Here is a 26515-nt window from a genome sequence, read left to right as displayed (position 1 = left end):
AAAAAAAGATAATGAAAGCGGGGTTCTGCTCTTAAAAAAAAAAAATAGAATGGCACTTGTGACTCATTACCAGACTACATGAAATCTTTACCTTCATCTGCTGCTCTGGGGGTGATTCAGCTTGGTTTAACACTAACACATGGCAATAGCCATCTGTGTTTGCTGTAAATATTTTATTTTTTAATTACAAATGGCCTGATTTAGAAAGTCTTAAACTGTACAGTAGGGTGGCTGTGGGCCTGCAGGGGAAGGAGGGGAGCACCTGGGAAGGTAATTTTTGCCCAACCACTATTGCCAGGTTGGAAAAGGGAGGGTAACACTGGGAGAGCAAACCAGGCTGCCCTGCAGCAGTCTGGCCCCTGCTGCTCCATCCTGGGGAGAGCTGGACAGGAGAGGGCCAGGGCAGGCTGGAAAGAGGCTCTGAACATTTAGCAAAGGAGAAGGGGCAAAGAAAACCCTGAGTTTATCTTCTTTGAGGAGAAAGAAGGAAAGGTGGCTGCTAAATGTCATTTATCACTCGTGGTTCTCATACAGTAAATATGGTCACATGTTGCTGCGTGCTGAGCCTCCTACATGCATTTCACTGAAGGATGGCACCCACACTGGTGCTGGGGGTGACACAGAGGCACCATCCATCCTCAGGATGGAAAAATCCAGAGCTCATCTAGCCATAGTGAGGGATCCAATGTGGGCATCCCATAGGCTCCCTCCCTCGGCTGAAGTCCAGCCAGCTGCAAGGTTTTCCACCTAGGCTGTCCCTCTAGACAGTCCTTCCCATCTTAGGAACCCCTTTGCTACAACATCTGCCTGCTTTTTAGCTTCTCTGGTACTCTTTGTCCTCTAGGATCTCCCGTAAACTCAGAGGTCTGTGTCCCAAAACTGGCAGTGAACAGTGAAAAGGGAGTGAGAGAAATGGGCAGGGGGGAAGGGAGGAGAGTCCCTTCCTCCTTTCTAGAGTGAAAAACTGGGGAAGAATGAGAATGGACATTTATGGGACTGAAAGATTTGTAGAACTCTGGTTTTGAGTTTGCATGACATAGTGGAGGTTTATTTTATTCTTAAAATAAAAAGCTTTTATTCTTAAAATAGAAAGCAGATTGTTGAAGATACGGCGTATGATGCAAAATTTTGAAGTCTTCTTGCCTGCCCTTATGAGGGCAGAGAGTGGGCATGAAGGTGTGCGTCTCCCATACTCCTGCAGTCTAGGAGTAGCCACTAAGGACGTTTTCTTTCCTCACAGCTGACACTTTGGCGCTCACTTAATGGAACCAGACATACTTGGCCGTGAGAAACTTTAGTTCTGTTGGTGACGTGTGGGACAGAAGGAACCTAACTTGACACACAGCTGAGTTTGCAGGGCTGACAGTTAAAGGAAATATAATATTGCATGCAAGTTTAAACATGCTTGATGTGAAATTGTGAAGGATAATGAACTTAATCCTATCTTACTGATTTTATAGGCTCTTTTAGGGCTAAAACTATATTTGTGAGCTAGAGATATTATTCTGTTTTGGTTTTTTTTTTCCTTTTTGTAGATCAGCCCAAATTAGTTTTTCTTCAGTGAACTTAAAATACTGCCTTTGCTGCTGAGTGATTTTAGTTTTCTAAAAATTTGGTTAGGCTGGGTTAGCAATTGATCTCCATCACACTAGTGCAAACTGGACATGGATGTGCTGATGTGAGTACAACTGGAGATGCCTAGGCTAGCAGAAATTATGTTACAAATTAAACAGATTCCCTCCCCCACCCCCACATTGTGACAGTATTAAAACTGTCCTTGAAAGATTCCAGCTGATAAACAGTATTTGTAATATTGAACATGGTTTTGTTCTCCTTCTGCACCAGTAGCTAATGCAGATAAGAATTTGAGCAAATAGGCGTTAATTATTTTATGTAATTGGATAAAATACACCTTGGTCTTCTAAAAATACTTAATTGTGCTTATTTTATTTTGTTTAGTAAACCATGGTTATAATACCATATGATTTACAGTAATATTTTGTTGCATAGTATATTTTGTAACTTCCTTACCATCAAATGTATTCTGAACAGATACAATTTGTTCAATATATTTGTTCAATGTATTAAAGAAATGTATTTCTATGAGGCTGGGTACTTATAATCTAACATTATTCAGGTTACAAAGTCAAGCCTTTATGACTATTGATTAGCAGTGCTGTACCCCCAACCCCTGTTCCTGTGCATTAAAATATAAACATTAATTACACTATCAGATGCTGCTTTTTTCCCCCGCAGGGTCTCTGACTCCATCAGTGCATATAATGGACAAAGCTTACCTAATGAGCATCTACTTACTGTTTATCCTGGCTGTTCGTGCCTTTCCCTGCATGCATTTTGAGCCCTGCAGTTAATACAGGCTTATTCACTTGTGGGCTTTTCTGTCACAGCTGTTGCTCCATCAACAGACATGGATTAGCTTTTCTGTGATACCTGTAAAGAGAGGGCATGAACTGCATTCAGTGGGAGTCAATGTGCAGGGGGAAAAAAAAAGTACTTTAGTAATTTAGTACTTTAGTAATTTAGGGACGAATGCAACTTGAGATACCCAGGTCCTGAATTTTGGGATGATTTAGCATTGTCTGTGTGTTGTGTTATATTACCTTGTGTCTGAACTCTCTCTTCCACTATATTCTCCTGCAGCTGTGAGCACTGAGCAGGTTTGTAGATCAGGTCTCAGGATATTGTTTTGGCCACCAGAATGCAATCCTCTCTGAGGAATCTGGATTAAGTCAAGTGCTTTGAAACTATGGAATTGGTTGAGAGAAAATCCAGTTCTTCAGGGCTGCACTGCCTTATGCAGAGAAACTATTCTTCCTGCATTCTTTCACTACACACTTTTCAGCAATTCTAATTACAGAGCTTAAGGTCGCTATGGACAACAGATTTTTTAATGGCACAGTCCTTATTCCAGTTTATGTGTAAAAGAGAATCCACTGTATCTTGGCGTAGACATAGGAAAAACTGTATGCACTTCTAAACCATCTTGCATGCAAGGGGGAGGTGAACTCAAGTTGTGCTGACAACTTTAATTTTGTCCTGTCCTAATGATGACAATGGTAATATTCTCTTAACATAGTCACCTGTTTGTGTGCATGTAATTTCTCCTGTTCTTTAAAAAAAGAAAAAAAAGGTAAACTAATATAGTAAGTGACAACAAAAGCAGGTAGAAGCCCTTTATGAAGAACTGCAATGAAGCAGACCATGTGAGGACAGTTCTGTTGCTTGCTCCTAATCCCATCCCGTTGCCTGAGTTTAGCATCCAGCGCGACTTTGTGACCCGCTCTTATTCTCACCCTCACGTTTCACTGGTTCCCTATTACAGTGTCATCTGCTTCCACTGTGACAGCAAAGTTTAAAAAATTGCTGTCAGCCAATATCAAAGTTCATAGGAATTTCTGTCAGACAGTGTCTAACTATGGCTCTGTTTGCTCCAGTCCCTCTTACAACTTCTTTTCTTTTACCCTCCCAGTCCAATTCTTCACTAGGTTTCCTGTTTCAGTTTCAGTGTCTGGCCCTGCTACATGCTGGCTGGCTTCTGCGTGATCATACCAGAAGAGCAATGCCCCTTCCAGTTCCCTCTCCTATTCCCAGTTCTCCTTTCCCTGCAAGTTCCAGCTCCTTCTCCCAGCTCCTACTGCATTGTGTCTCTCCTTGGGCTTTCCCCAATGAACTTCAATTTGTAATCCCTTTGCCATACCTTGTTTTATATGGAATTTCTAATCCTGTCTCTTTGCTAAGCCAATTTGTATTCCAGAACACATGGGAAGACAGAGTGACCCCCTTCTACCTAGTCCCGTTTGTCTCTGTACATGTTTGTCTATAGTAGTAGTTTCCTTTGGTAGCAAAATCCCTGTGCTCCATGTTTTCTTCCAGTCTTCCTTCTGACGAGCCATTTCCAGTGTCCTTGGTTTCCCTTATTGACTCTCAGTCTCTGTGTGAGAAGCCCAGCCACCTTTACTTAGTCCCAAACTTTTGACTCAACCGTTCAACTTCCACTTTTTCTTATTACCATCACTGTCTTGGCCTGCCGGTGGTGGGGCTTTTGAAAGCTGCCAGGCACTGACATCCTACCAAAATGGTTTGCATAATACCTCTGAATGCCACATTTTCAGATGTTTCTTTCCTTCGTGATCTGCTCTGTCTGCTTTTGTCTGAATTAAACAGCTTCTACAACAGAGGAGCACCATGGGATTGCCAAGAGGATGGAGAAACAAACTGTATTCTCAATTCTGGTGTTTGACCCTCCTCCAGCAGTTACTGAAGTAGCTGTTACAGGGGAAAAGACATTTTTTAAGCTTGGCTTGAAGCATGCCAGGGTTGTCAAGGTCCGCTATGTGTCTCAGCTGTGTAAGCCTTTGGAGCTTGCTTAGGCTGGACCTAGCAGGGACTGTCCTGATATGTTTAAGATCGTCTCGATCAAGGCCTTGTGAAATTTGACTTTCTACTCGGGATTTTAGCTGGACCAAACTGACACAGTGTCAGTGCCTTTTGTTGTTGTTGGAATAACCCCAAGTCCTGACTCAAACAAAATCTCTGCCCTAAAATGCTGTAAAGCATGGCAGGGAGGCAAGGATGAGCAGGAGGGAAGGAAAGAGAGGGTGTTACAGCCATGGCTCTTTAAGGAAAAATTCACCAGTGGTGTGTCCAACAGTATGGCTGTAAATAATGCCCATGTAAAATTTACTTGCTGTAAAAGGACGCCTGTGATCATATTTTGTTTCCATGTAACTAATTTAGTACATTTAGACTTGTCATAGTACTGCGTCAGTCTTGGGCACTACCAGTGTGCACTAGCCCTGTAAGTTGCAACATTTAATAATTTACAGCAAGAAGAGGAGATCAAGATGGCATACTTCTAGAGGATTCAGATTGCATCCTGCAGCCAACTGCTGATGCACACTGGTGACCTGCGTGAACCACATACTTGGCTGCTCTGAGTTAAAGGCCTGAGATGCTTTTTACCCTCAAGTACTTCAAGATACTTTGACATGAATGAAATGTTTTGGTTTCCAGTTAAGGTTATTTTTCCCCCCTGTGGTCTTTGTGTCGCATTCCCTCAGCAGGAATTGCTGGGGCTTAAGGAAAAAACAGATATTCTTAGAGTTGTTCTTTCCCTTCCCATTTGAAACTATTTTTTTTATGCTGTATTGGGACCAATATATCAATATGACTCACAGATACACAGTTTCTAGCATGTGCAACTTTACTTGCATGATGAACGCTGCTGATGTTTTGGGGAGTTTTCATGGTTGCTTTTGGAAGTGGAGGCTCTTGTATTGATCAAAAGCCCTCTAAAGAAATTTCAGGGCTTAAATAACACCATTGTATTTACAGAAAGCAATGCTGTAACTAGATCCTATTTCGATGTTGCCTTATGTTTTAAATTGTGTTGTAATACTCCTTGTAAAAATTTAATTCTGCTGCAACCTGTGACTTGATAGCAGAATTAGCTGCTGGGTGGTAAACCAGTTAATTACGGAAACTGTGATCTCAAGCAGGAGAGCCAAGAAGGAATGCAAGATGAGTGGAAATATTTTAATTAATGAACAGAAACTTGTAGACTGGTCAAGGGAAGGGATAAGTTTTGAAGGACAAATGGCAGCAATACATTTTTAATTGCATGAATAGGTGACCTCAGGCAAACCTTGTTACTCTGCTGTCGTAGGGAGTGTTGCCAGGCAATTCCTTAAGATATAGATTGGCTGAAGCTCTGTATACACACCTTATTCAGAGCTTAAGTCTTCTGAATTCACTTTATTTTACTCCAGGTCCAGAGTATGAGCTAAAACCCTATAAAGGAAGTTCTTCTAGAGGAATTTTTGTGCTTTCCCTCCTATGCCTTCAGCCACAATTGACTGTGACTGTCACAAATGGTTTGTGAACTGGCTTTTAAGAATTAACCACAGAAACTGCTCCCTGCAGCAACTATTTTCCCTCCAGAGAAGATTTGTTCTCTGGTCAGTAGGTGCTAAACTTCTTGTTCCTACTACCTGTTTGAGCCCCCAAATACCTGTTTTTCCCATCTTCCCTGCTTGTCTAGGGATTTGGTGTGATTGTTTATCCTACAACAGCATCATGTCTTTATCATCTGGAGCTCTGTATCACTCTGCAAGTCCCAGTTTTGTTTTCTCTGTGCCCACTGGCGCAGCTTAGGAGGCATGCATGGTGCCCTTGACCAGGCATGCTGCCTTATCCTTGCCCTTCCACAGCAACAGTCCTCAGCAGCCTCCTTGGCCATGCCTCCTTCCCCTACAGTTTTCTGCCTCCTCAATCTTTTGCATCATCCTATATATTGATACTTGGTGATACACAAGCCTATACAGATAGATGTGTATATGGAAAAAAATAACACAGATGCATGCATGCATCCGTATTAACCTTTATAAGAAATGTCTATATTTTATAACCATTAGCTCTCAGTAAGACAGTAAAAGAAAAAACCCACATTTTATTCTCTGCTGTATAATTTGCCAGTACTCAGACTCATTGAAGTGTGTTTCTGATCCCACCTCCCTCTTCCTCCCTCTCCCACTTGTATATAAATATGGAAACAAGATTTTGAAGTGATATAGATTGTAGCTATAGGATCTGTGTATGTGTGTGACCTTTGAAGGCTTTCTAGAAATGCTTGTTACTGCTTTAAGTGTGTGCACTTTCCTGACAGATTGAGGCTTGCTTAACGTGTATCAGTTAAAATAAATATAGCATAACTGGAAAATAACAGAAATTATGACTGAAATAGTTGTAACAGGCAATTGAAATTGATTTTGTTATTTTATGTAATATATGGATTAGTCATTGTGACCACCACTTTGACAAAATTTGACTCTTCCTCTTTTCTCAGAAAACATTAGGAGATTCCTTTATGCATTGATTTAAGCATTCATATAACTTCCTTTTTCATCTTAGAAAAATATGCAGTATTATTCTTATTCCTAAAATGATTATATATTAACTTGTGGCTTGTGTCAAACTGTTTTTGGCTAGGAATTAAGCCAGTTTAAAAAGCACAAAAATACATTCCTGGATTGTTCTTAATAATTACACAGAACTGCTCATATTCCATTAGTTATAGAATTAAATAATAAACTTGATCTCTGTTTAAAGCTTAGCCAATTTAGTGAAGAAATGTAACGTAATTGATGCTTGGATAATTGAAATAATTGACAGTGCAGCCAGGCACTTCCAGAATCACCGAATGGTAGGGGTTGGAAGGGACCTCTGGAGATCACCTTGTCCAACCCCCCCAGCTTGAGCAAGGACACCCAGAGCAAGGGGCACAGGAACGTGTCCAGGCAGGTTTTGAATGTCTCCAGGGAAGGAGATGCCACAACCTCCCTGGGCAGCCTGTTCCACTGCTCTGTCACCCTCACAGGAAAGAAGTTTTTTCAATATTCGGATGGAACTTCCTGTGTTCCAGCTTGTGCCCATTGCCCCTTGTCCTGTCATTGGGCACCACTGAAAAGAGTCTGGCCCTGTCCTCTTGGCACCCACCCTTTAGATATTTATAAGCATTGAGAAGATCCCACCTTGGTCTTCTCTTCTCCAGGCTAAACAAAGCCAGGTCTCTCAGCCTTTCCTCATAAGAGAGATGCTCCAGTCCCCATATCATCTTCATAGCTCTCTGCTAAACTCTCTCCACTAGTTCCCTATCCTTCTTGAACTGGGGAGCCCGGAACTGGATGCAGCACTCCAAGTGTGGCCTCACTAGGGTTGAGTAGAGGGGGTGGATAACCTCCCTCGACCTGCTGGCCACACTCCTTTTAATGCCCCCCAGGACACCATTGGCCTTCTTGGCCACAAGGGCGTGTTGCTGGCTCATGGTCACCTTGCTGTCTGCCAGCACTCCCAGGTCCTTCTCAGCAGAGCTGCTTTCCAGCAGGTCAGCCCCAACCTGTACCGGTGCATGGGGTTGTTCCTCCCCAGGGGCAGGACCTTGCACTTGCTTTTGCTGAATTTCATGAGGTTCCCCTCGGCCCAGCTCTCCCATCTGTCCAGGTCTCACTGAATGGCAGCACAGCCTTCTGGTGTATCAGCCACTTCTTCCAGTTTTGTATCATCAGCAAACTTGCTGAGGGTACACTCTGTCCGTTCATCCAGGTCATTGATGAATATGTTGAACAGGACTGGACCCAGCACAGACCCCTGGGGAACACCTCTAGTTACAGGCCTCCGACTAGACTCTGTGCTGTTGATCACGACCCTCTGAGTTCTGTTGTTGAGCCAGTTCTCTGTCCATGTCACTGTCCACTCATCCAACCCACACTTCCTAAGCTTACCTATCAGGATGTTATGGGAGACAGTGTCAAAAGCCTTGCTGAAGTTGAGGTGAACAACATGCACTGTTCTCCCTTCATCTACCCAGACAGTCATAGATGGCTGTTAGGTTTGTCAAGCATGATCTCCCCTGGGTGAATCCATGTTGACTACTTCTGATAACCTTCTTTTCTTCCTTATGCCTGGAGATGATCTCCAGGATGAACTGTTCCATCACCTTTCTGGGAATCGTGGTGAGGCTGACAGGCCTGTAGGACCCTGGGTCCTCCTTCTTCCCTTTTTTGAAGTCTGGAGTGACACTGGCTAACCTGTTGTCCTCGGGCACCTCTCCTGTCCTCCATGACTTTTCAAAGATGACAGAGTGGATTGGCAAGAACATCCACCAGCTCCCACAGCACTCGTGGGTGCATCCCATGAGGGCCCATGGATTTGTGAGGATATAGTTTGCATAGGTGATCTCTAACCCAATCCTTCCCAAGCAAGGGGAAGTGTTCCTTTCTCCAGACTTTTTTTTTCTCCTCTGGGGGCTGAGATGCCTGAGGGCCAGCCTTAGCAGTGAAGACTAGAGCAAAGAAGGCATTATTCAGTAACTCCACCTTTTCTTTTTCTGTATCCTGTGTCACCAGGGCACCCACCTTGTTCAGCAGTGGGCCCACAGTTTTCCCAGTCTTTCTTTTAGTGCTGATGTATTTGAAGAAGCCCTTCTTGTTATCCTTGACATCCCTTGCCAGATTTAGTTCCAAGTGGGCCTTGGCCTTCCTTGTTGCATCTCTGCATATCCTAACAACGTTCCTATATTCCTTCCATGTGGTCAGTCCCTTTTTCCTCATACTGTAAACCTTCTTCTTCCATTTGAGTTTTTCTAGAAGCTATTTGCTCATCCATGCGGGTCTCCTGGCTCCTTTGCTTGACTCCTTCCTCCTAGGGATGCACCGATCTTGAGCTCAGAGGAAGTGGTCCTTGAATATTAACCAGCTCTCTTGGACCCCCCTACCTTCTAGATCCCTAGCCCATGGGATTCCTCCAAGCAGGTCTTTGAAGAGGCCAAAGTTAGCGCTCCTGAAGTCCAGGGTTGTAATCCTACTTGTTGCCCTGCTTCTACTGCGCAGGATCCTGAACTCCACCATCTCATGGTGCCTGCAGCCAAGGCTACCCCTAACCGTCACATCATCAACCAGACCTTCTTTGTTAGTATAAGGTCCAGCAGCACACCTCGCCTCGTTGGCTCCTCCACCACCTGTGTCAAAAAGTTATCCTTGATGCTCTGCAGGAACCTCCTGGATTGTGAGTGTCTTGCTGTGTTGCTTTTCCACCAAATATCAAGGTGGTTGAAGTCCCTTGTGAGAACCAGGGCCTGTGATTGTGAGGCTACTTCCAGCTGTCTGTAGAAGGCTTCATCAACTTCCTCTTCCTGATCAGGTGGCCTGTACCAAACGCCCATGACAGTGTCACCCGTATTTGCCTGCCCCTTAGTTTTTACCCATAATCTCTCGACTCGTTCTTCCTCCACCCCTAGGCAGAGCTTGATGCATTCCAGTTGCTCCTTCACATAAAGAGCAACTCCCCCACCTCGCCTTGCTGGCCTGTCTTTCCTAAAAAGTATGTAGCCATCTATGACGTCATTCCAGTCATGTGAGCTACTCCACCATGTCTCTGTAATTGCAGTCAGATCGTGGCCCTGCGACCGCAAACAGATGTCTAGTTCCTCCTGTTTATTCCCCATGCTGCCTGTGTTGGTGTATAGGCATTTCAGAGAGATAACTGAGCACACAGGTTTCCCTGGAGGGGTATACAAGGACCCACTGTAGCCATGCCCATCCTTGAGGTGGTTGGTCTTCTGAGTGTCACCTGGTGAGGCAGCTCAGGCACCTTTATCATTGCTCTGGTTGGCCTGGCTTAGTCCCCTGTTGGATGTGATAGCATTAGAATTGCCAGTTTGGACCCCCTCTCCAAGCCCTTCAGTTTAAAGCCTGCCTCACCAAGTCGGCCATTTGAATGGTTTATAGAAAGGTGTGATAATAGCAGCATAGCTGGGAAAAACAATCTGTGGGAAAAGTCATTATTAATGCAGTATTGTTTTTATGTTGTACCAAGATTATAAGCAGTAAAAATGTCATACACTGTTCCCATAAGCAAGGCAGTGCTTTGATGAGAGTGGGTACGCAAGAATTGGGAAATGTTGATTAAATTCAGAGCTTTGGCAGTCCCTGGTAACCAACATGTTCTGGGGTTGATTTAGATTTCAGAGAACTATTACATCTGAATTCCCGCCCCCCCCCCCCCCCCCCCTTCCCCCCCCTTCACAGTAGGCTTTATTCTGGGTGGAATGTAAATATGTGCTGAAAAATCACTAGCATATCTGTAGTCATCTTTTGATAACAAGAGATCAGAATGGAGACAGAAATAACTTGTACAACCACCAAGCATTAGTCACACGTAGATTTTATATAATGCTTACGTCTTCAAGCAGCATGCTGGCCGCTGGGTGGCTTTGTAATATTTATTCGGAGAAGTATCTATCTCATTTCGCAGAGGAATAAAATGAAGCCAAGAGTTAAGGAACATGCTGGGGGGCACAAAGCACTTAGCTGGTGAGAGTATTAAAACTAAGAAGTGTCCATCATCGTACATCAAACAAAGCCAACAGCAGAGTGGACATCTGTAGCATTGTCTCCTCGTGTGCTTTCCCCACTCAACCCCTGGTGTTTTGGATCTGCTATTTTTGAGGCAGAGCGAGTGAATTCTGCAGCACTTCTTGTAGTTTTCCCTTTTGTTTGTTATTGTAGGTGAGGAGGCATATTTCCTCTTCACTCTATTATGTCTTGGTGAAAAGGACAAATAAAAACACATAGCCTGAAATACTGAAAATGGCTTTTGGCAGCTGAAAACCAGAATGTAGTAGGCTTAAGCTTGCCAGAACTCCTGAAGATGCATCTGTTAACCCTAGCACCAAGAGGAACGCTTATCTGTGCAGATTTTCCTTTGTGGATTTGCCCACTGCACTGAGACTATGTAATGTATGGAAATGGGTGGGATTTTCTGGGAGACAAGCCATTTGTGTATGGGAATTTCCTTGTAATGGTTCAGTAATCATTCTGGCTGCTTTCTTTTGGTTTGATCCTGTTAGTTCATGCATTTCGGATGTTTGTTCCCAGCTGAACCGCAAGACTATTAAATGGAATTGGAAGCACTCTGTGATCTCATTTTGAAAGTTTATTTCTTGAGGCTGAAAAGAATTGCGTTGTAATTGAGTTTTAATCTTATTAAGTACAGGAAATCAGAGTACTTTAAGAGGACATTTTTATTCTTAGCTTATTGTCGTGTTTGTAGACAGTGAATTATGTTATAGCTTGGCTGGCCCATAACCACGTGTTATGTTTTCAGTTCTTCCTTTTCAGAATTACATGTAATGAATGGTGCTGTTTTCTTTGGTTGGTGTTCTAAGCTGAAATATCAGAGGGAAAACTGTTAATGTCCCTAGAGAATATTCAGGACTTTTTGTGATTTTACCTAACTTTTAGAACAAAAAAGTCAAACCAAAATATTGGAAAACTAGGACTCCAGTTATCAGACAAAAGAAAGATGCCTTTCTTTAAGGGGAAAAGATTAAATTACATTACTATTAAATGTACTATGAAATTGCTGTAAAATTGTAACAAAAATAATACTTTTAAAAAAGAATCTCATTTACTGAGTTTGTTATGGAAGTCTAAAAACTAAATGAATGGTCCAGCGAAAGTGGAGATAATTATTTATAAGAATATAAGGTTGCACACACGTAGCCATCCGGTAGCAATTTTAAACCAGAAGTAATTAACAACTTCTCCTTCGTGCAACACAATTGTTGGACTTGTTGCCACAGGGTTTACAGAGGTCAAAACTGTAACTGGGTTCAGAAAGGAATTGAGTGAGTTCTTGGTAGGTAGGTTCATAAGAGGATGCTAAACAATCGATGCAATCCTGGCACAAGTAACCCCATTTTTTTGAGGATTTCTGGAAGATGGGAGGATTTAGGAGAAGGATCTTGTTGTTTTTGATGATATTATTTTTAAAATAGCATTTCTCTGTCAGAAAGTGCATTTACATTTTCTCACAAACTTGAAAATGTTTGTAGTTTTGTGTATGTGGAGTTACTCCTTAGTGGCAGTTACATGTACCCTTACTCTCTGAGGTCAGGTATGCTGATATGTAGAAGACTATTACTCAGAAAGATGTGATGATGCAAAATGAATAATATGCCTACTCTTTGTCTTAGGACGCCGAGGCTTGTTTGACCAATCGTCACACAATGCAAGCTCAAGAGTAAAAGAGAGGAAACTGCAAGGGACTTGTCCCCCTGTTGGACGTGGAAACTATGGAAAACCATGTCTGAGTGAAAGCAGTCACAGGTCCCCATTTTTTAATCCCCGTAACGGTTTTCACACGATACATTCAGAGCACAGTCCTGTGAAGCCAAGGATTATTACAGTGGTGAAACCTGGCGGACACACACTCAGAAGGATAACCTTGCTTCTCAACAGGAGATCAGTTCAGACCTTTGAACAGCTGATGGCTGACATTTCAGAAGCTCTGGGATTTCCACGCTGGAAGAATGACCGTGTGAGAAAGCTTTACAATCTGAGAGGCAGAGAAATCCGAAGCGTTTCTGACTTCTTCAGGGAAGGCGATGCATTCATAGCTATGGGGAGGGAGCCCCTCACTTTGAAGAACCTGGAAGTGGTATTACAAGAACTTTATCCTGAAAATCCTTATGCTGCCAGTGCTGCCATTCAGCAGAACGAGGAGCAGTCCCAAAAACTGAAGAGCAGGCTGTACGACAAGGCTTTGAAAGTGGACAGTGGCTTTGATGAGACAGAAATTACCAAGAACTGCAGTGACGGCATGTCTCCCAAAGTGATAGCTGGACACGAAGGAAAAAGTCAAACCGAGACAAAGCAAGAAGAGAAAATGAGAAACAAAAAAAAGTGGACTAGAGAGAGCTGGGGTGGTGAACAAGGAGTGAAGCCATCTAGAAAAACCCGGGAAAGTGAGAGGTACCTTAACCACGAGAGGAGTCTTGAGGAGGGATTAGAAGAGAGTTCAGAGGAGGTGGTGAGGTGTGAGAAGTGTGAACAGGAAAGGCAGGCCAGACAAAAGCTACAAAGAGAAAGGCGGGCTGAGGCCTCGTTTGAGAACAAAGACTTGAACGCAGGTGCATGTCAGAGGTACCATGTTGAAAGAAATGCAAAAATCAGGAATAGCCGAAAATCTTCAGAAACTTGTCTGGAAGGTGAAGTAGTTGGTTGGAAAGATAATGGCTGTAGGAGGACATGGAAGCCCCTACACAGGAATGTTAATGAAGGGCTGGAGAAGCAAAAAAGGAGTGTTGAGAAGGAAAGGGATGTGGAGAAACATGAAAACCATGGGAAGGAAGTAGTAAAAAGCAAGAAGAATGCTGTAGAAGGGCTATCTCATGAAGTGAAGGAAGACAATGGAAGTAGCTGCATAATCAACCAAAGTGGTTGGCTAAAGAAAGACACTTTGAGGGATGCTGAGAAACCATCTAAAACACATAGGGAGGGCAGAGAGGGACAAAGGGCTAAAGAGGAAAGTGCCAGAAGAGAGGGGAATATCATGCGTAGAGAGAGTGACATGACACGACGAGAAAAAACAGGGGAGCGCAGAGTCAATAAAGAAGAAAACAAGGCTCAGGGATTTGAAAACACAAGCCGGAGGCATGCCATTAAAAACAGAACTGATGTGGAAAAACAGTATGAGATTGGCAGAACTATTGGGGATGGGAACTTTGCAGTGGTGAAGGAATGCCGCCACTGCGACTCCAATCAGATCTATGCCATGAAAATTGTTGATAAATCTAAGCTGAAGGGGAAAGAGGACATGATGGAAAGTGAAATTCTGATCATAAGGAGTCTTTCTCATCCCAATATAGTAAGCTTAATTGAAGTGTATGAGACAGAAGCTGAGATCTACCTAATCCTGGAGTATGTCCCAGGAGGGGACTTATTTGATGCAATCATAGAAAGTGTGAAGTTCACAGAGCATGACGCTGCTGTCATGATCACTGACCTGTGTGAAGCACTGGTTTATATTCACAGCAAGAACATTGTCCACAGGGACCTCAAACCAGAGAATCTTTTGGTAAGTATTGGCAAACAGATTCCATGCGTGCAGGAGTGGATTTATTTTCCTTCTAGTTATGGATCTTTGAATATTTTAAAGGAAATACTGTACAGAGACAATGTGCTGTGGCAGGACTGTTTGGAAAAATGGGAACAGTTTTGAAGTGAAATTACCGTTACAGTTTACTTCACATAGATCTGCTGCGCATTGCAGATAGCAGTGCTTGCAGATAGAAATTCAAATAAAAATGACCTGGCTTTCAGGGGTAGTGAGCATTTGTATTTTTCTGGAAATCAGGCATGTTAGTTAGCATCTGACTTTTAGGTATGCAAAGATAATTTTTTTTTTGCATGAAGCATGCAGTGAGTTATAAGGCATCCTCCATGCAGACCAAAATATATTAAAATTGCTAATTTAGGTTATTTATTTGGTGGACTTTGTCCACTGCAGTCACACATCCTGCAGACTGCTGTGCTAGTCCTCTACTGTAGTGATTTCTCTCTTGTGACAATTTATTTTCTTAGGAGCAGAAGTACGATGCAGTTGATTGAAATAATCTGACAGTAAAATGTGAGTGTTTCAATGAAATACAGCACTAAAGTCAGCCAGCTCAAATACTAACTTCATGCCAAAGAGAAAAGTTCTTTTTTTCCATCACATTTCTGAGGCTACATTCTTTTCATCCAGCACTGAAGTCAGTAGAGTTACTCACATGTGTGAATATGCATAGAAACGTTTGCAGTATTGGCACTTGATAAAACACCCATTGTATAACAGTAACAGAAAGCAACTCACCCTTGGAAATTGTGTGTTACGCTTGTACTCGGGTTCCAAGTTTCTTGAGAGATAGATACCAAATATTTGCCAGTCTCTAACAAATCGGATTTCATCTGCTGGTGAAGATCATAGTTAACCAGAAAAAAAAGGTAATAGATGGTTTAGCCCTATGTGCCATTCAGTTCTTTGAGAGAATTAATTCTGGGAAGAAATCAGTGTGAATTTCTGGAGAAAAGCAGCAGTGTAGCCTGTAGGACATGCAGAGGTTGAACAAGGCTGGGCCTGAAAGGTTTGCTCCCAAACCTTTCTAACCAATAGCATCTATACTAGGTCCTGCTATGCATCCTGCTTAATCTGATGAAAATCCTTGGTATGTGGTCTGTGTGTAAATAAAAGACGGTGAGTGCAAGTGGCTGGTTTGTGGGAAGCAGTATGCATCTGGGCCCTGCCTTCATGCCTCGTTTTGCCATTAGAACAAAGCCTCACTTAGAACTGCAGGGCTTTCTGCCAGAAGCTGATTTTCCATTATGAACCAGGCTCTGCTCTTTCCCATTTGCTGAAAATAAGCTAGTCATGTGAAACACCTGATACCAGATGCTTCATTTCCCTCTGTAGTATGTAATCATTGCAGTGATGCAGGTAAACAAAGAGGCATGATACAGGTCTGTTCTGGTTGTTTTCACATTTAGTTCACAGGACTGCAAAGCAGAGATTGCTGGGCAGTGGCAAAGTTTTGTAGCACTGAAATAATCATGTTGCCCATTCTGACAGGAGAAAATATTTTTCAAGGACAGACTGGCCCCTGGCCTGTAGGTATTTTGTGATATGAGAACAGTGCTACCCAAACACTATGTGAAAGAAAATGGTACCTGTTCCAGTTTCACCTTCTGCTAATTGGTTGTGAACACCTGTATTAATATCATTTACATAAAGCATCCTTTTGAAAAGTTAGTCTGTTGAACAAACCAAGTAGGTTTATAAGCTCTTGATAATGTGGGATAGCTCATGTGCTATCTAATAAGCATCCTTATGAATATAGGACACTTGAGCAAGTTCCTGGCTTTTCTGACTTTTTAATGTGCTGCCTCTGAGTCTTCAGAGTGACTGGAGCAGTAACAGCAGAGCAGGAAGGAGAACTGAACAACAACAAACAGTATTGAAGCAAATTTCATGGGTTCATCTGCTGTTGGTGGGTCAGGGGCTGGGGACAGCCTTCTGGAGAGGAAGCACAGTGCTAGAAGTGCTGACATCCTGCAGGGATGTCTTTGGTTGTGGGATACCTATTGCTTCAGATGCCTACACTACGGATGTTTAAGTCTGAATTAGTCTCCCTAGACTTTCTTTGTACACAGAGAACAGAAATAGGTACGCACTTTTAGGCTGTTTGTATGTCTTCTGGTCAGGTGAATCCTGTCCTTTCTTGTCCGATGTTTTTCCACACTTCCTAACCCTTTCCAGCAAATGGGGAATTGAAGAGAAAGCGTCCTTAGTCTGTTTTGCTAAGGAAATGTGTTTGTCTACTGTAAACCTGCTTTGTGTGAGAATCTAAACCCTGTTCCTAGTGACTTCTGAACCTACTGGCTAACTTCCATCAGAGCTGACAGAGAAGCAGTGAACTGGGGAAAAAATATTTCCATAAGTTTCATGAAAATAAGCAGCTGGGGAAAGAAGGGAAACAGTTTCTGTCCCTACAGAGGGAAAGGTGGAAATACACTTTGATGTCTAGTAAACTGCAAAATTTTTGACACAGGAGAGAGCTGGAAACCTGATTTAATTATTAGTTCACTGCACTACTTTCCTTTTGTGGAACTGTCCTTTAGTTATAAACCTCTGTAACATACCACCACCATCATTCTTTTTTTGTTTTCCCCCTCCCTCTTTCACTACTGTGACTGCCCACAATGACCAGGCTCCTTGCAGGATAGCTGTGAGGCAGAAGAGTGGTGACTTGCACTACAAAACCAAAATCTGTCTGGTGTGAAGACAGCTGCTCTGACTCCTTCGCATCTCCTAACAGAATCACCTCATTAGGACTAGGTGTTCAGCAAGAAAACCTTTGCTACCAAGGGTGAGCAGTGTGGTGTATTTGCTCCCGCAAAAGAAGCGAGTCACTTCTTTAATGCCACCTGGAGGAGCAGAATTTGCTGGCAAGCTTTTTATCTAAGGGACTGTTGAATTCTACAGGTGTTGGCATTTCTTGACCCGTGGGTGGGAAATTAATTTCAAAGTGCAGTGTTGTCTTTACAGGTTATAGCTGTAAAAGACCCAAAGCCACACCCTTCCCCCCTTGAGTGTGTTTGTGTTTGTAAACTCATCTCCTTGTACACTTCCCAAATATGTTAATGTGGTAATAGTTTAACACTCAACTTTATAAATAATAGAAGTGTTATAGCTTTTTATGCATTTGAGGTTTTTATATTTCGGCCCCCTTTTTCTCTCTCAAGTTTTCATATATGTATGAGAACTTCAAGTATAGCCTTTCTGTCCTTTAACTTTGCTTTTGTGACACTATTTACATATACACAAAGCACTGTCAGAGCTTTCTGAGTGCATTTGAGTTTAAATCCTGTTTAACCAGTTACCTGTCAAGAGCTTTCAGTATGATATAAACTTATACTGGGAATTTACCATAAGATTTGTCATTGAGATTCTTCTATCTAGCTAGCAGCAAGGGATGTCTGAAACTCAAATGTGAACGTCGTGCTTTTTCTTTAGCTTTATCTATTTAGCTTGCTTTCATGTATATGTGCATACAGAGAAATATTAATGCTATAAATCATCTTCTTAAACACCCTGATGGATTTCATGAGGTAGATAGGAAAATAAACAAGAGCATGAAGAGCTGGGAGTCATCAACAGGAGAAAAGGAAGAGATCAATTTACCCCTTCTTTGAAGATGAACTTGGCTTTGTATTAGTGTATTATAGTCTTCTGGGTGCGTGGCTGGGATAGCTAGAAATCCTGACAATATTCTAATATCCTGCTATGGCACCTGCATTTGAGAGAGTAGCAAGCAATTCTTTAGTCCAAGACTACCAGATACTGGCTTCCCTTGCAGTTGAAGGACACGAGTAGTTGTATGGCCTAAATTGGCTGTCTGTAGAAAGGGTACTGAATACTCGTCTTCCTTATCTCAATTAACTCTATAGGCAGGTAAGACAAGGCAGCACTTTTAAATGGACTTTTGGAACCATTCTTTGTAGTCTTGAATTCAGAAACAGTAATAGCTGTCTTTTAGGTGTCACAGTAAGGCTAGTATGTTCATCTAATGTTACCATTTTTGCTTTGTTCTCACCATCTCACAGAGCACTTACTGTAGATGTCAGAGGCTAGGTTTCTCTTGAGTATGTTCCTGTGATACTGCTATGAGTAAGTAGTTGTCCTCAGGAAAGAAGAAAAGCAACCTGAGAAGCTTTTGTTTCTACAGTGAAGCATGTTTGTGTGCTCAAGGTGATGCCAGGTGACAGAAAGGTAGAATGGAGAGTACGAAGTTGGGAACGAAGGGAATGCTCACTGTGCCCAAGCTGACTTGGAGTTGTTCTGAGCATAGTGTTAGTGAAGATGCTGAGGTTTTCAGGTGTGCTGACAGGTTACATGCTGTCTTTGAAATGATTGTCACAAAGCTGTGAAAATATACCCACGGTACATGCCGTTCCTACCTCTTGCGTTGTTAAGTAAAATGAAAGCTCAGTGGTTTTGTCCTGGAAGAACAGATGGTGCAGTGTTGCCACCTTGTGCTGTATTGAGAGTAGGAGTCTGACATCCTGATAAAGGAAAAAGTACGACTATGTATTTTACAAAGCAAGACATTTCCCGCTGATTTTAGGGTTGGGTTTAAGACCAGTGTGTTCTCCACCCTCCCCACCTCCTGCTGGTTTCTAAAAATGTATATAAACATTTCAGTATTATTTGTCTTAGTACAGTAGCATGCAGGATATTAATTGAAATTCCATGTGACATAATTTTCTTATGTAATTTTAAAAGCTTTATTTATACAGTAGGAAAATATATTCATGCTCATACTTTCATAGCACACATAAAATTGATCATTTTGACTGTGAGTTTTTGTAGCATTCTACCACTATTACCCCCATTGTCAGAATACAAATTCTGTGGATAGATGCTGCTCTAGAAAGTAACTGTTACTTTTGTAATTTATTTTTCACTCTTGTCAGCTGTTGTGTCCACAGTGCATCATGGCAAAAAATAATGATGAAGTTGACCAATCTAATAGAGAAAATGGCTATGGCATTTCAGCTTTCTCCTGTAGAAGTTTTGACTGAACGGTTGTAGTAAACTTTATTTTCGGTTTCATACTGAAGAATTCTTAGAAAAATTGAAAAAAACCCGAAATGTTTTGCTTAATCAAAAGTAGGAGAGTGCTTATATTTTCCATAAAGATGATAAAAAGGGATATAATGTATTATTTTGTAATGTAATATTTTTTCTTAGAAAGAAAAAAAATCAAAAACTTTTTGCTTAAGATCGGTTGAGTGCTTATAGTTTCTATAAAGATGATAAATGGGGATTAGTCAGCTGTAATGTAGGAAAGCAAATTTTGTCCCATCTGTACCCTTAACTGGCTTGTAATAGAGACTATTTTGACTTTTGTGCTTCCTCAGGCACTGTCTGATGGCAAAGTATGAGGTGTTAAAGCATGGAGTATACCTGTCGCATTAAACTCCAGTTTGTCTATTCAAAACCAGAGTCCAGATTTCCTTGGCTTTCTTGTAGACATTTTAGCTGCTGATCTGTTCCCCATAGTTCCAGGGACAGACTATTTTTCATTTAAAGCACATTCATGACATTTTTTACCACTTAAGGAATATCTGAATATCAGTCACCGGTATTAAGAATACTGATGTGTTTAATGGTGCTGCTACACTCTCCATGACTTGGCCTTTGAATATAGAATTATAGAATAGTTTGGGTTGGAAGGGACCTTTAAGGTCATCTAGTCTACCCTCCCTTGCAGGACGGACATCTTCAACTAGATCTGGTTGCTCAGAGCCCCGTCCAACCTGTCCCTGAGTGTTTCCAGGGATGGGGCATTACCACCTCTCTGGACAACCTGTTCCAGTGTGTCACCACCATCACTGTAAAAAACTTCTTCCTTATTTCTAGTCTGAGTCTACCCTCCTTTAGTTTAAAACCATTACCCCTTGTCCTATCGCTACAGGCCCCACTAAAAAGCCTGCCTCCATCTTTCTTAGAAGCCTCCATTAAATATTGAAAGCCTACACGGAGTAGTCTGCTCTTCTCCATGTTGAACAACCCCAGCTCTCTCAGTCTTTCCTCATAGAACAGGTGTTCCATCCCTCTGGTTATTTTTGTGGCCCTCCTCTGGACCCAATCCAACAGGTCCATGTCCTTCCTGTGCTGAGGGCTCCAGAGCAGGATGCAGCACTCCAGGTGGGGTCTCACTAGAGCGGAGTAGAGGGGCAGGATCACCTCCCTCGACCTGCTGGCCATGCTTCTTTGCAGCCCAGGATATGGTTGGCTTTCTGGGCTGCAAGTGTGCATTGTTGGCTCATGTCCAGCTTTTCATCCACCAATACCCCCAAGTCCTTCTCTGCAGGACTGCTCTCAATCCCATCATTCCACAGTCTGTACCGATACTGGGGATTGCCCTGACCCAGGTGCAGGACCTTGCACTTGGCCCTGTTCAACCTCATGAGGTTCACATGGACCCAGTTCTCAAGCTTGTTCAGGTGTCCCTGGATAATGTCCTGTCCCTCAGGTGTGTCAATTGCACTGCTCAGCTTGGTGTTGTCTGCAAACTTGCTGAGGGTGCACTCAATCCCATTGTCTATGTCATTGACATGTTTTGTTTTGTAAAATAGTGTTTCATTACCTGCATTATAAAGTAATGCTGAAGACCCATGCATACAAAACTAGAATGGGAAGAAGTGTTTTGATTACTTTTCAGATGGATGTAGGAGATGGGAACTGCTGAAAAGACTCGTTTAGGAGGATATTCCGCATGGATCCATTTCTCCAACTCTTACTATGTAATGACTGTGACTCCTTTATTTTCAGGGCAGCAGGTAGAGTAGCAGAGTAATTTGCAAAGAATGTAAAGCGTGCATTTGTTTGTTTTGGGGTTTTTTGTTTGTTAGCTGGTATGATGGAGATGTGCTTTTCAAGTGACACTGTAAAGTCAGTAGCTTATCTGGGAATATCGCGTTTGAGCATAGAGACACCCACAACATTCTTCTTTGCATTCCCAGGGGAAAAGAAGAGTTTACTTTCCCAAGAGGAAATAGTAACATTTAGTGGACTCTTTATTATTTTTTGTCTTCCTACTTTTAATTTCTTGGAAATTACAGTGTGCCAGAGTTTGTAGAGCAAAGTCTTCCTTTTTCCATCATTGCTTGTCCTCTTCAATATATGCACCCTTTAGTATGTGGGGGTGGGGAGGGAAACCACTTTCTGAATACTGTTTATCAAAATACTTTTTCCGTTTCATGTTGCTTTACTTGAAGGTGCTATTATTAGAACTTCTTCCTGTTTATTATTAATTACTGCCTGTATTTTTTGCTGTCTTAAAATGCATCTGGACTAAATATATATATTTTTTGTTGAGTATAGGTTCAACATAATGCAGATAAATCTACTACACTGAAACTAGCAGATTTTGGCCTTGCAAAGCAGGTTACGAAACCCATATTTACTGTGTGTGGTACACCAACGTATGTTGCCCCTGAAATACTTGCTGAGAAGGGTGAGTGTATATATTTATAATTTGCTGTAAATCATACAATTACTCTGAACTTTCTAATCATGGAAATATTCCAGAATGTTTCGACCTACCGGTATATCTTTGCAGGTTAGGAAGTTGGCTAGCAGTGTAATCTGTGAAAGGAAAGGAAACCTTTTAGCTTTTGACGAACACAAGTGTGACATCAGTCGTGTTTGCATTATTAATGTCTATGATAATATAACACTGATTTCCAAGCAGACAAGCCATAAAATATCACAGGTGGTAATAGCTGAAGTAGGGAAATGAGCAAAAGTTCATGTTGCAACCTGAGGGTAGTCAGCCCCCCATTTCATGACTGTAACCCAAACAACTTTCCAAGGCCCCTAATGATGCAAAAACCTTGTGAACATGTATGTTGAACTTTTGTAAGAAGCCAAAACGTATTTTGCATCAGAAGAAATTTTGCAAGTTTCATATCCAAGAAGATTCAGACCTGAAGAGGAGTCAGTTTTGTAGATGACTCAAGCAAAGCTATTTCTGGTTTTTGTTCTGTGGAGCTGGGTTGCACATCTCCAATTACATTCATTTTCAATGGAAACTTGGCACTCTCTTAGTGCTTTTTTGAGGGGAATCTGAAGAGGACTGTTTTAGAAATACATGCTATGTTTTCTCAATTAGTCTTCAGTTAACACTGGCCTTGTGAGACAGTGTTTGTGAAATGTTTTGAAGAAGAGAAGCACTTTGTGAGAGCTGTAGTTATTAACAGGCAGAGCAGCTCAGCGTGTAAGCGTGGTGTATCTAGCCACTTATTCTTCTGCTGACGTCATCTTTTTGAGAAACTGAGCAGAGCTTCTGTGTTTCTTGGAAAATAGAGTGACAAAGAAACAGTTCCCTACCAGTTGTGAGCTTTCTTTCTAAAACAGGACTTACGGTTTGTCTTTTCTTCCTTAGGCTATGGGCTCGAAGTAGATATGTGGGCAGCTGGTGTAATCCTTTACATTCTGCTCTGCGGTTTTCCCCCTTTTCGCAGTCAGGATCGTGATCAAGAAGAGCTGTTTCAGATCATACAGCTGGGTCACTATGAGTTCCTTTCCCCTTACTGGGACAATATTTCTGCAGGTAAGATTCAGCATGTATGGCAGATCTGAGAAGTGACAAGCTTCTTCCCTGGTGTGGGAAGAACTCCCCTTTGTTCAGGACAGTGAGCTCAGTGAACTTGGGCGTGTCTTACAGGTCTCTATTGTTTGATTCTGTGTTTCCTTTAAATGTGAATTTAGTCCTCCAGTAGTATCGATGGCTGTGAATCTGAATATTAGGTCTAATTGATTTAATGGAGTGCTCCCTGTCTGAGGCAAAAGCAAGGATTTTCCTCACCTTGCTTGCATGAATTGTCTCTGTAGAAAAAGGTACCAATATAACCTCCAGGGTTATGTTAGATTGTAAAGGTGTATGCAATAATCCCAAAAGCTGAGAATGAAATCCGTGCTCTGCAGAATGCAGTGTGGATTTTCTGTTGAGATCAATGGGGTCTGCACGTAGTAGTTTTTTCCTCCCTGCAGGCCATTACGGTGTCTTTTGTGCACTCTTCAAAATCAGAAACCCTAAAACCTCCCTATAGAGTCTTTTAAAGAATGTGCTCAACAGCATTCTGCGACTTTTATACTCCTTGAGGGATGAGATACCCAATGCTAATTCGTGTGAATCTGAACACCTAGCCTGATGCCTTCGTGTGTGTTCAAGATTAAATTCCCTTTGCTTTCTCCTCTCTTTCTGAAGGGGAGAATGATATCAGTAAAAGATATTCTGGAGATTTAACATCTGTCACTTGTTCTAAATCCAGTTGTTAGAATACCTCCTGGGGATAGTCACAAAAGTCATTATGGTAAAACTAATAAGAAAAAACAAGAAGGATGTTTTGTGTAGGTGTAACTGTCAGCATCATCATGTCACTGTTCTTTTCCCATCTCTTCTTTTCTTTCTTTCATAATAGCAGCAAAAGACCTTATAACCAGGCTGTTGATTGTGGATCCGCAGAAGCGCTACACAGCACGACAAGTACTTCAGCACCCTTGGATCAGAACAGCAGGGAAAACTAACAGCAGAAATTTGCAGAGGGAAGTGACAATAAATATTGAGCGTCATTTCCGGGCCCAGCGCCGAAAGGAAGTTGCAGATGACGACACATGAAATCTCCTCAAGCTTGTTTAGTCTTCTTTTTATTGATTAACAAATTATTTATGTTTTCTTTTCTAAATGAGTCCAGCCTTTAGTGTGTAATTGTTGCTGGCCATCGCCATGCCTTTTTTTTTGATTCTGAGATTCTGAAGAAGGACAGGGATCAAATTTGCATCCACTTCCCTCTGATGTTACTTAAGAGTATCTTTGTTGACAGCAGTAGGGACTAGATATTTGCTGGAGGGTATCTATTGTTTTTCTTTAAATACTGATTTGGGCTTTTACATTACAAAATGTATATCTTCTAGATGACAAACGTTTGCTTCTGTGGCTAGCTCTCATGATGACTGTGAAATGCTTTCTCTTGTCTGTTTTTGTATGATACCTTCCAGGAGTTTTCTGTTTATAATGTTTTCAAAATAATTGTCTGCATACACACCCTGCACTAATTCTTTAAACTGTCTTTTCACCAATTCTTGCTAGCAATGGAGAAGGTGAAGGAATAAAAAAACCCAAATATATTCTTTAGCTGTAGGATATGTTAAATAAGCAACAACATACTATTTATTGAGTTGTGAGGGAAGAAAAATCCTTATAGGCTAAATTAGATATGATATCTCCCTTGGCAACATCTTTCATTAGATGTTCTCACGTATGGGGCAATAGACTGTACAATGTTTCTGTTAAACTATGGTAGTGCTGTGTAGTATGGCAGTTGCATTTGTTTATGAGAAGAAGTGGGAAGATATCATAGCTGATACCTTTTCAAGACTGTAATAATAACTTCCAAAGTGCTTTTCTTCCTCCTCTGCAAAGTAGGAAGTTAAGCAATTCTAAGGGAACTTCGGTTCATTTCCCAAAGGTGTATTTACGGAATGATAACCCAAGTGCTTTTTCATACTGATTTTTTTCTTAGGAGCCATCCATGTGCATCTGTGGCTCTCCCATGCTGATGGAGAAGAGAAAGCTGTGCAGCTGCTTTTGTGGCTTAAGTTAACCCTTACCTTCATCAACACACTTCACAGCTGAATTGCTTTGATACAGTGTTCCAGTGTAGTTTAGCAATTGTTTGTGGTTTTCTCCTGTTGCCTTCCCTGGGAACTCTTTCTCCTTGTTTCCATGAGAATGGGCAATGGGATGAAATTACATTCAAATTCAACTCGGGGGAAAACTAACAACTTGTTGGCTATGGAAAGGTCTCCCAGGGGAAGTGTCGGATGCTTCATTGCATATGTTTTTTTAATAATTTGATTGGATGCAGTTTTAAAGAAATATTGGGGGGGGGGGGGGAATACAGTCCTGAGAAGGGCCGTGACCTAGAAAAGCTTTTGAATCTCAGAATTTTTGGTTAACTAATCCAATCCAAAAAGCACTTCAGTTGTCTGTTTTATAATGCTTTGTCCATGAGTTCCATGTGCTAGCAAATAATATTGATGTTAAAATATTAGTGGTATTAGCATTGAATTCATAGCCTATAGAAATGAATGAGGTTATTTTACAGTTGCAGTGCTGCTGTTCTGTCTATGTATTTCATAATGAGAAATGTCAGAAGCATTTCAGAATGAGTAGAACATTTTCATAACTATATGAACCAGAATATTATTTTTGGTGAGTGCTAATATTTTATGTGAACTTTCTGAATTACCAAAAAGTGTGAGGTACTGTCATCATGGTTCTGTTTCAACTTGTGACAGTTTTGCTGCAAGAATGATGTATGAAAGTAGAGACGACTTGGCTCTTAAAGGAGAATTGCACTTTCAATTGATCTGGCTTATTTTTAATGCATATTGGAATAAGACTTGCTGTGGAGTTCAAGAATTTGTGAAACAAACCAGTGAAATCTTAACTGTATGCCTAAGTAGTACGTATATGATATGTCATACCTCTGCTTTCGAGGCACTGAATCAGGAAGAGTTTCCCTTTTCCCGAAAACAAGAATGGATTTAAGTGCTTCTCTGAGTTAAGGCTATGTGTAACCTCATATTCTAAATGCATTACATGGTTTGTAAGTACTAGTAATAACTTCTCCTCTGTTAATTTAAGTCTATTTTGGATAGGAAGCTGTGGAAAAATAGCTTCTGACTTGCAATATTATTATATTGTAATTATCTTATTTTTAATATAGTCATTTAGGAATAAAGTTTGAAGTGACAAAAAGAATACTTTATCAGCAATGAATCTGACAGTTTGGAGATTGTGTTATGAGTTGCCTTTTTCACCTTTAAGAACCTGTCTATAGCCTTATTCATAGTGCAGAAGGTAGAGAATTTGCTTGGAATGAATATAAAAGTAATTATTTTTTCAAAGGTTTTGTTTTTCTCTCAAGTTCTCTGGTTCCCAGACAGACTAAATGTGGACTGTGTTGTGTGCTGTCACTGCATTGCACCTGCAAGTACAGACACTGCTGTGGCAGCGCTGAGGGACTGTTTTGTTGGTGTTCCT

The 26515-nt window shown here is 41.5% G+C and overlaps 1 protein-coding gene across 2 annotated transcripts in view; it reads left to right on the top strand.

Annotated features, from left to right (window-relative positions):
- The window catches only part of DCLK3 (doublecortin like kinase 3), a 30695-nt gene extending 4431 nt beyond the window's left edge, over positions 1 to 26264 (top strand). The window contains exons 2-5 of one of the 2 annotated variants that reach the window (XM_075083559.1): positions 12554 to 14436; positions 21787 to 21919; positions 22850 to 23017; positions 23892 to 26264. In XM_075083559.1, coding sequence (XP_074939660.1) covers positions 12554 to 14436; positions 21787 to 21919; positions 22850 to 23017; positions 23892 to 24085 — 2378 coding nt within the window. In that variant the 3' untranslated portion in view covers positions 24086 to 26264. Of the gene's footprint in view, positions 1 to 12553; positions 14437 to 21786; positions 21920 to 22849; positions 23018 to 23888 lie in introns of both variants that reach the window. The other variant, XM_075083558.1, reaches the window with a different exon arrangement.
- The last annotated feature ends 251 nt before the right edge of the window (positions 26265 to 26515 follow it).

The sequence above is a fragment of the Phalacrocorax aristotelis genome, chromosome 2 (assembly GCF_949628215.1).
Source record: "Phalacrocorax aristotelis chromosome 2, bGulAri2.1, whole genome shotgun sequence".
Lineage (NCBI taxonomy): Eukaryota > Metazoa > Chordata > Aves > Suliformes > Phalacrocoracidae > Phalacrocorax > Phalacrocorax aristotelis.
This window is presented reverse-complemented; position numbering and strand designations above follow the sequence as displayed.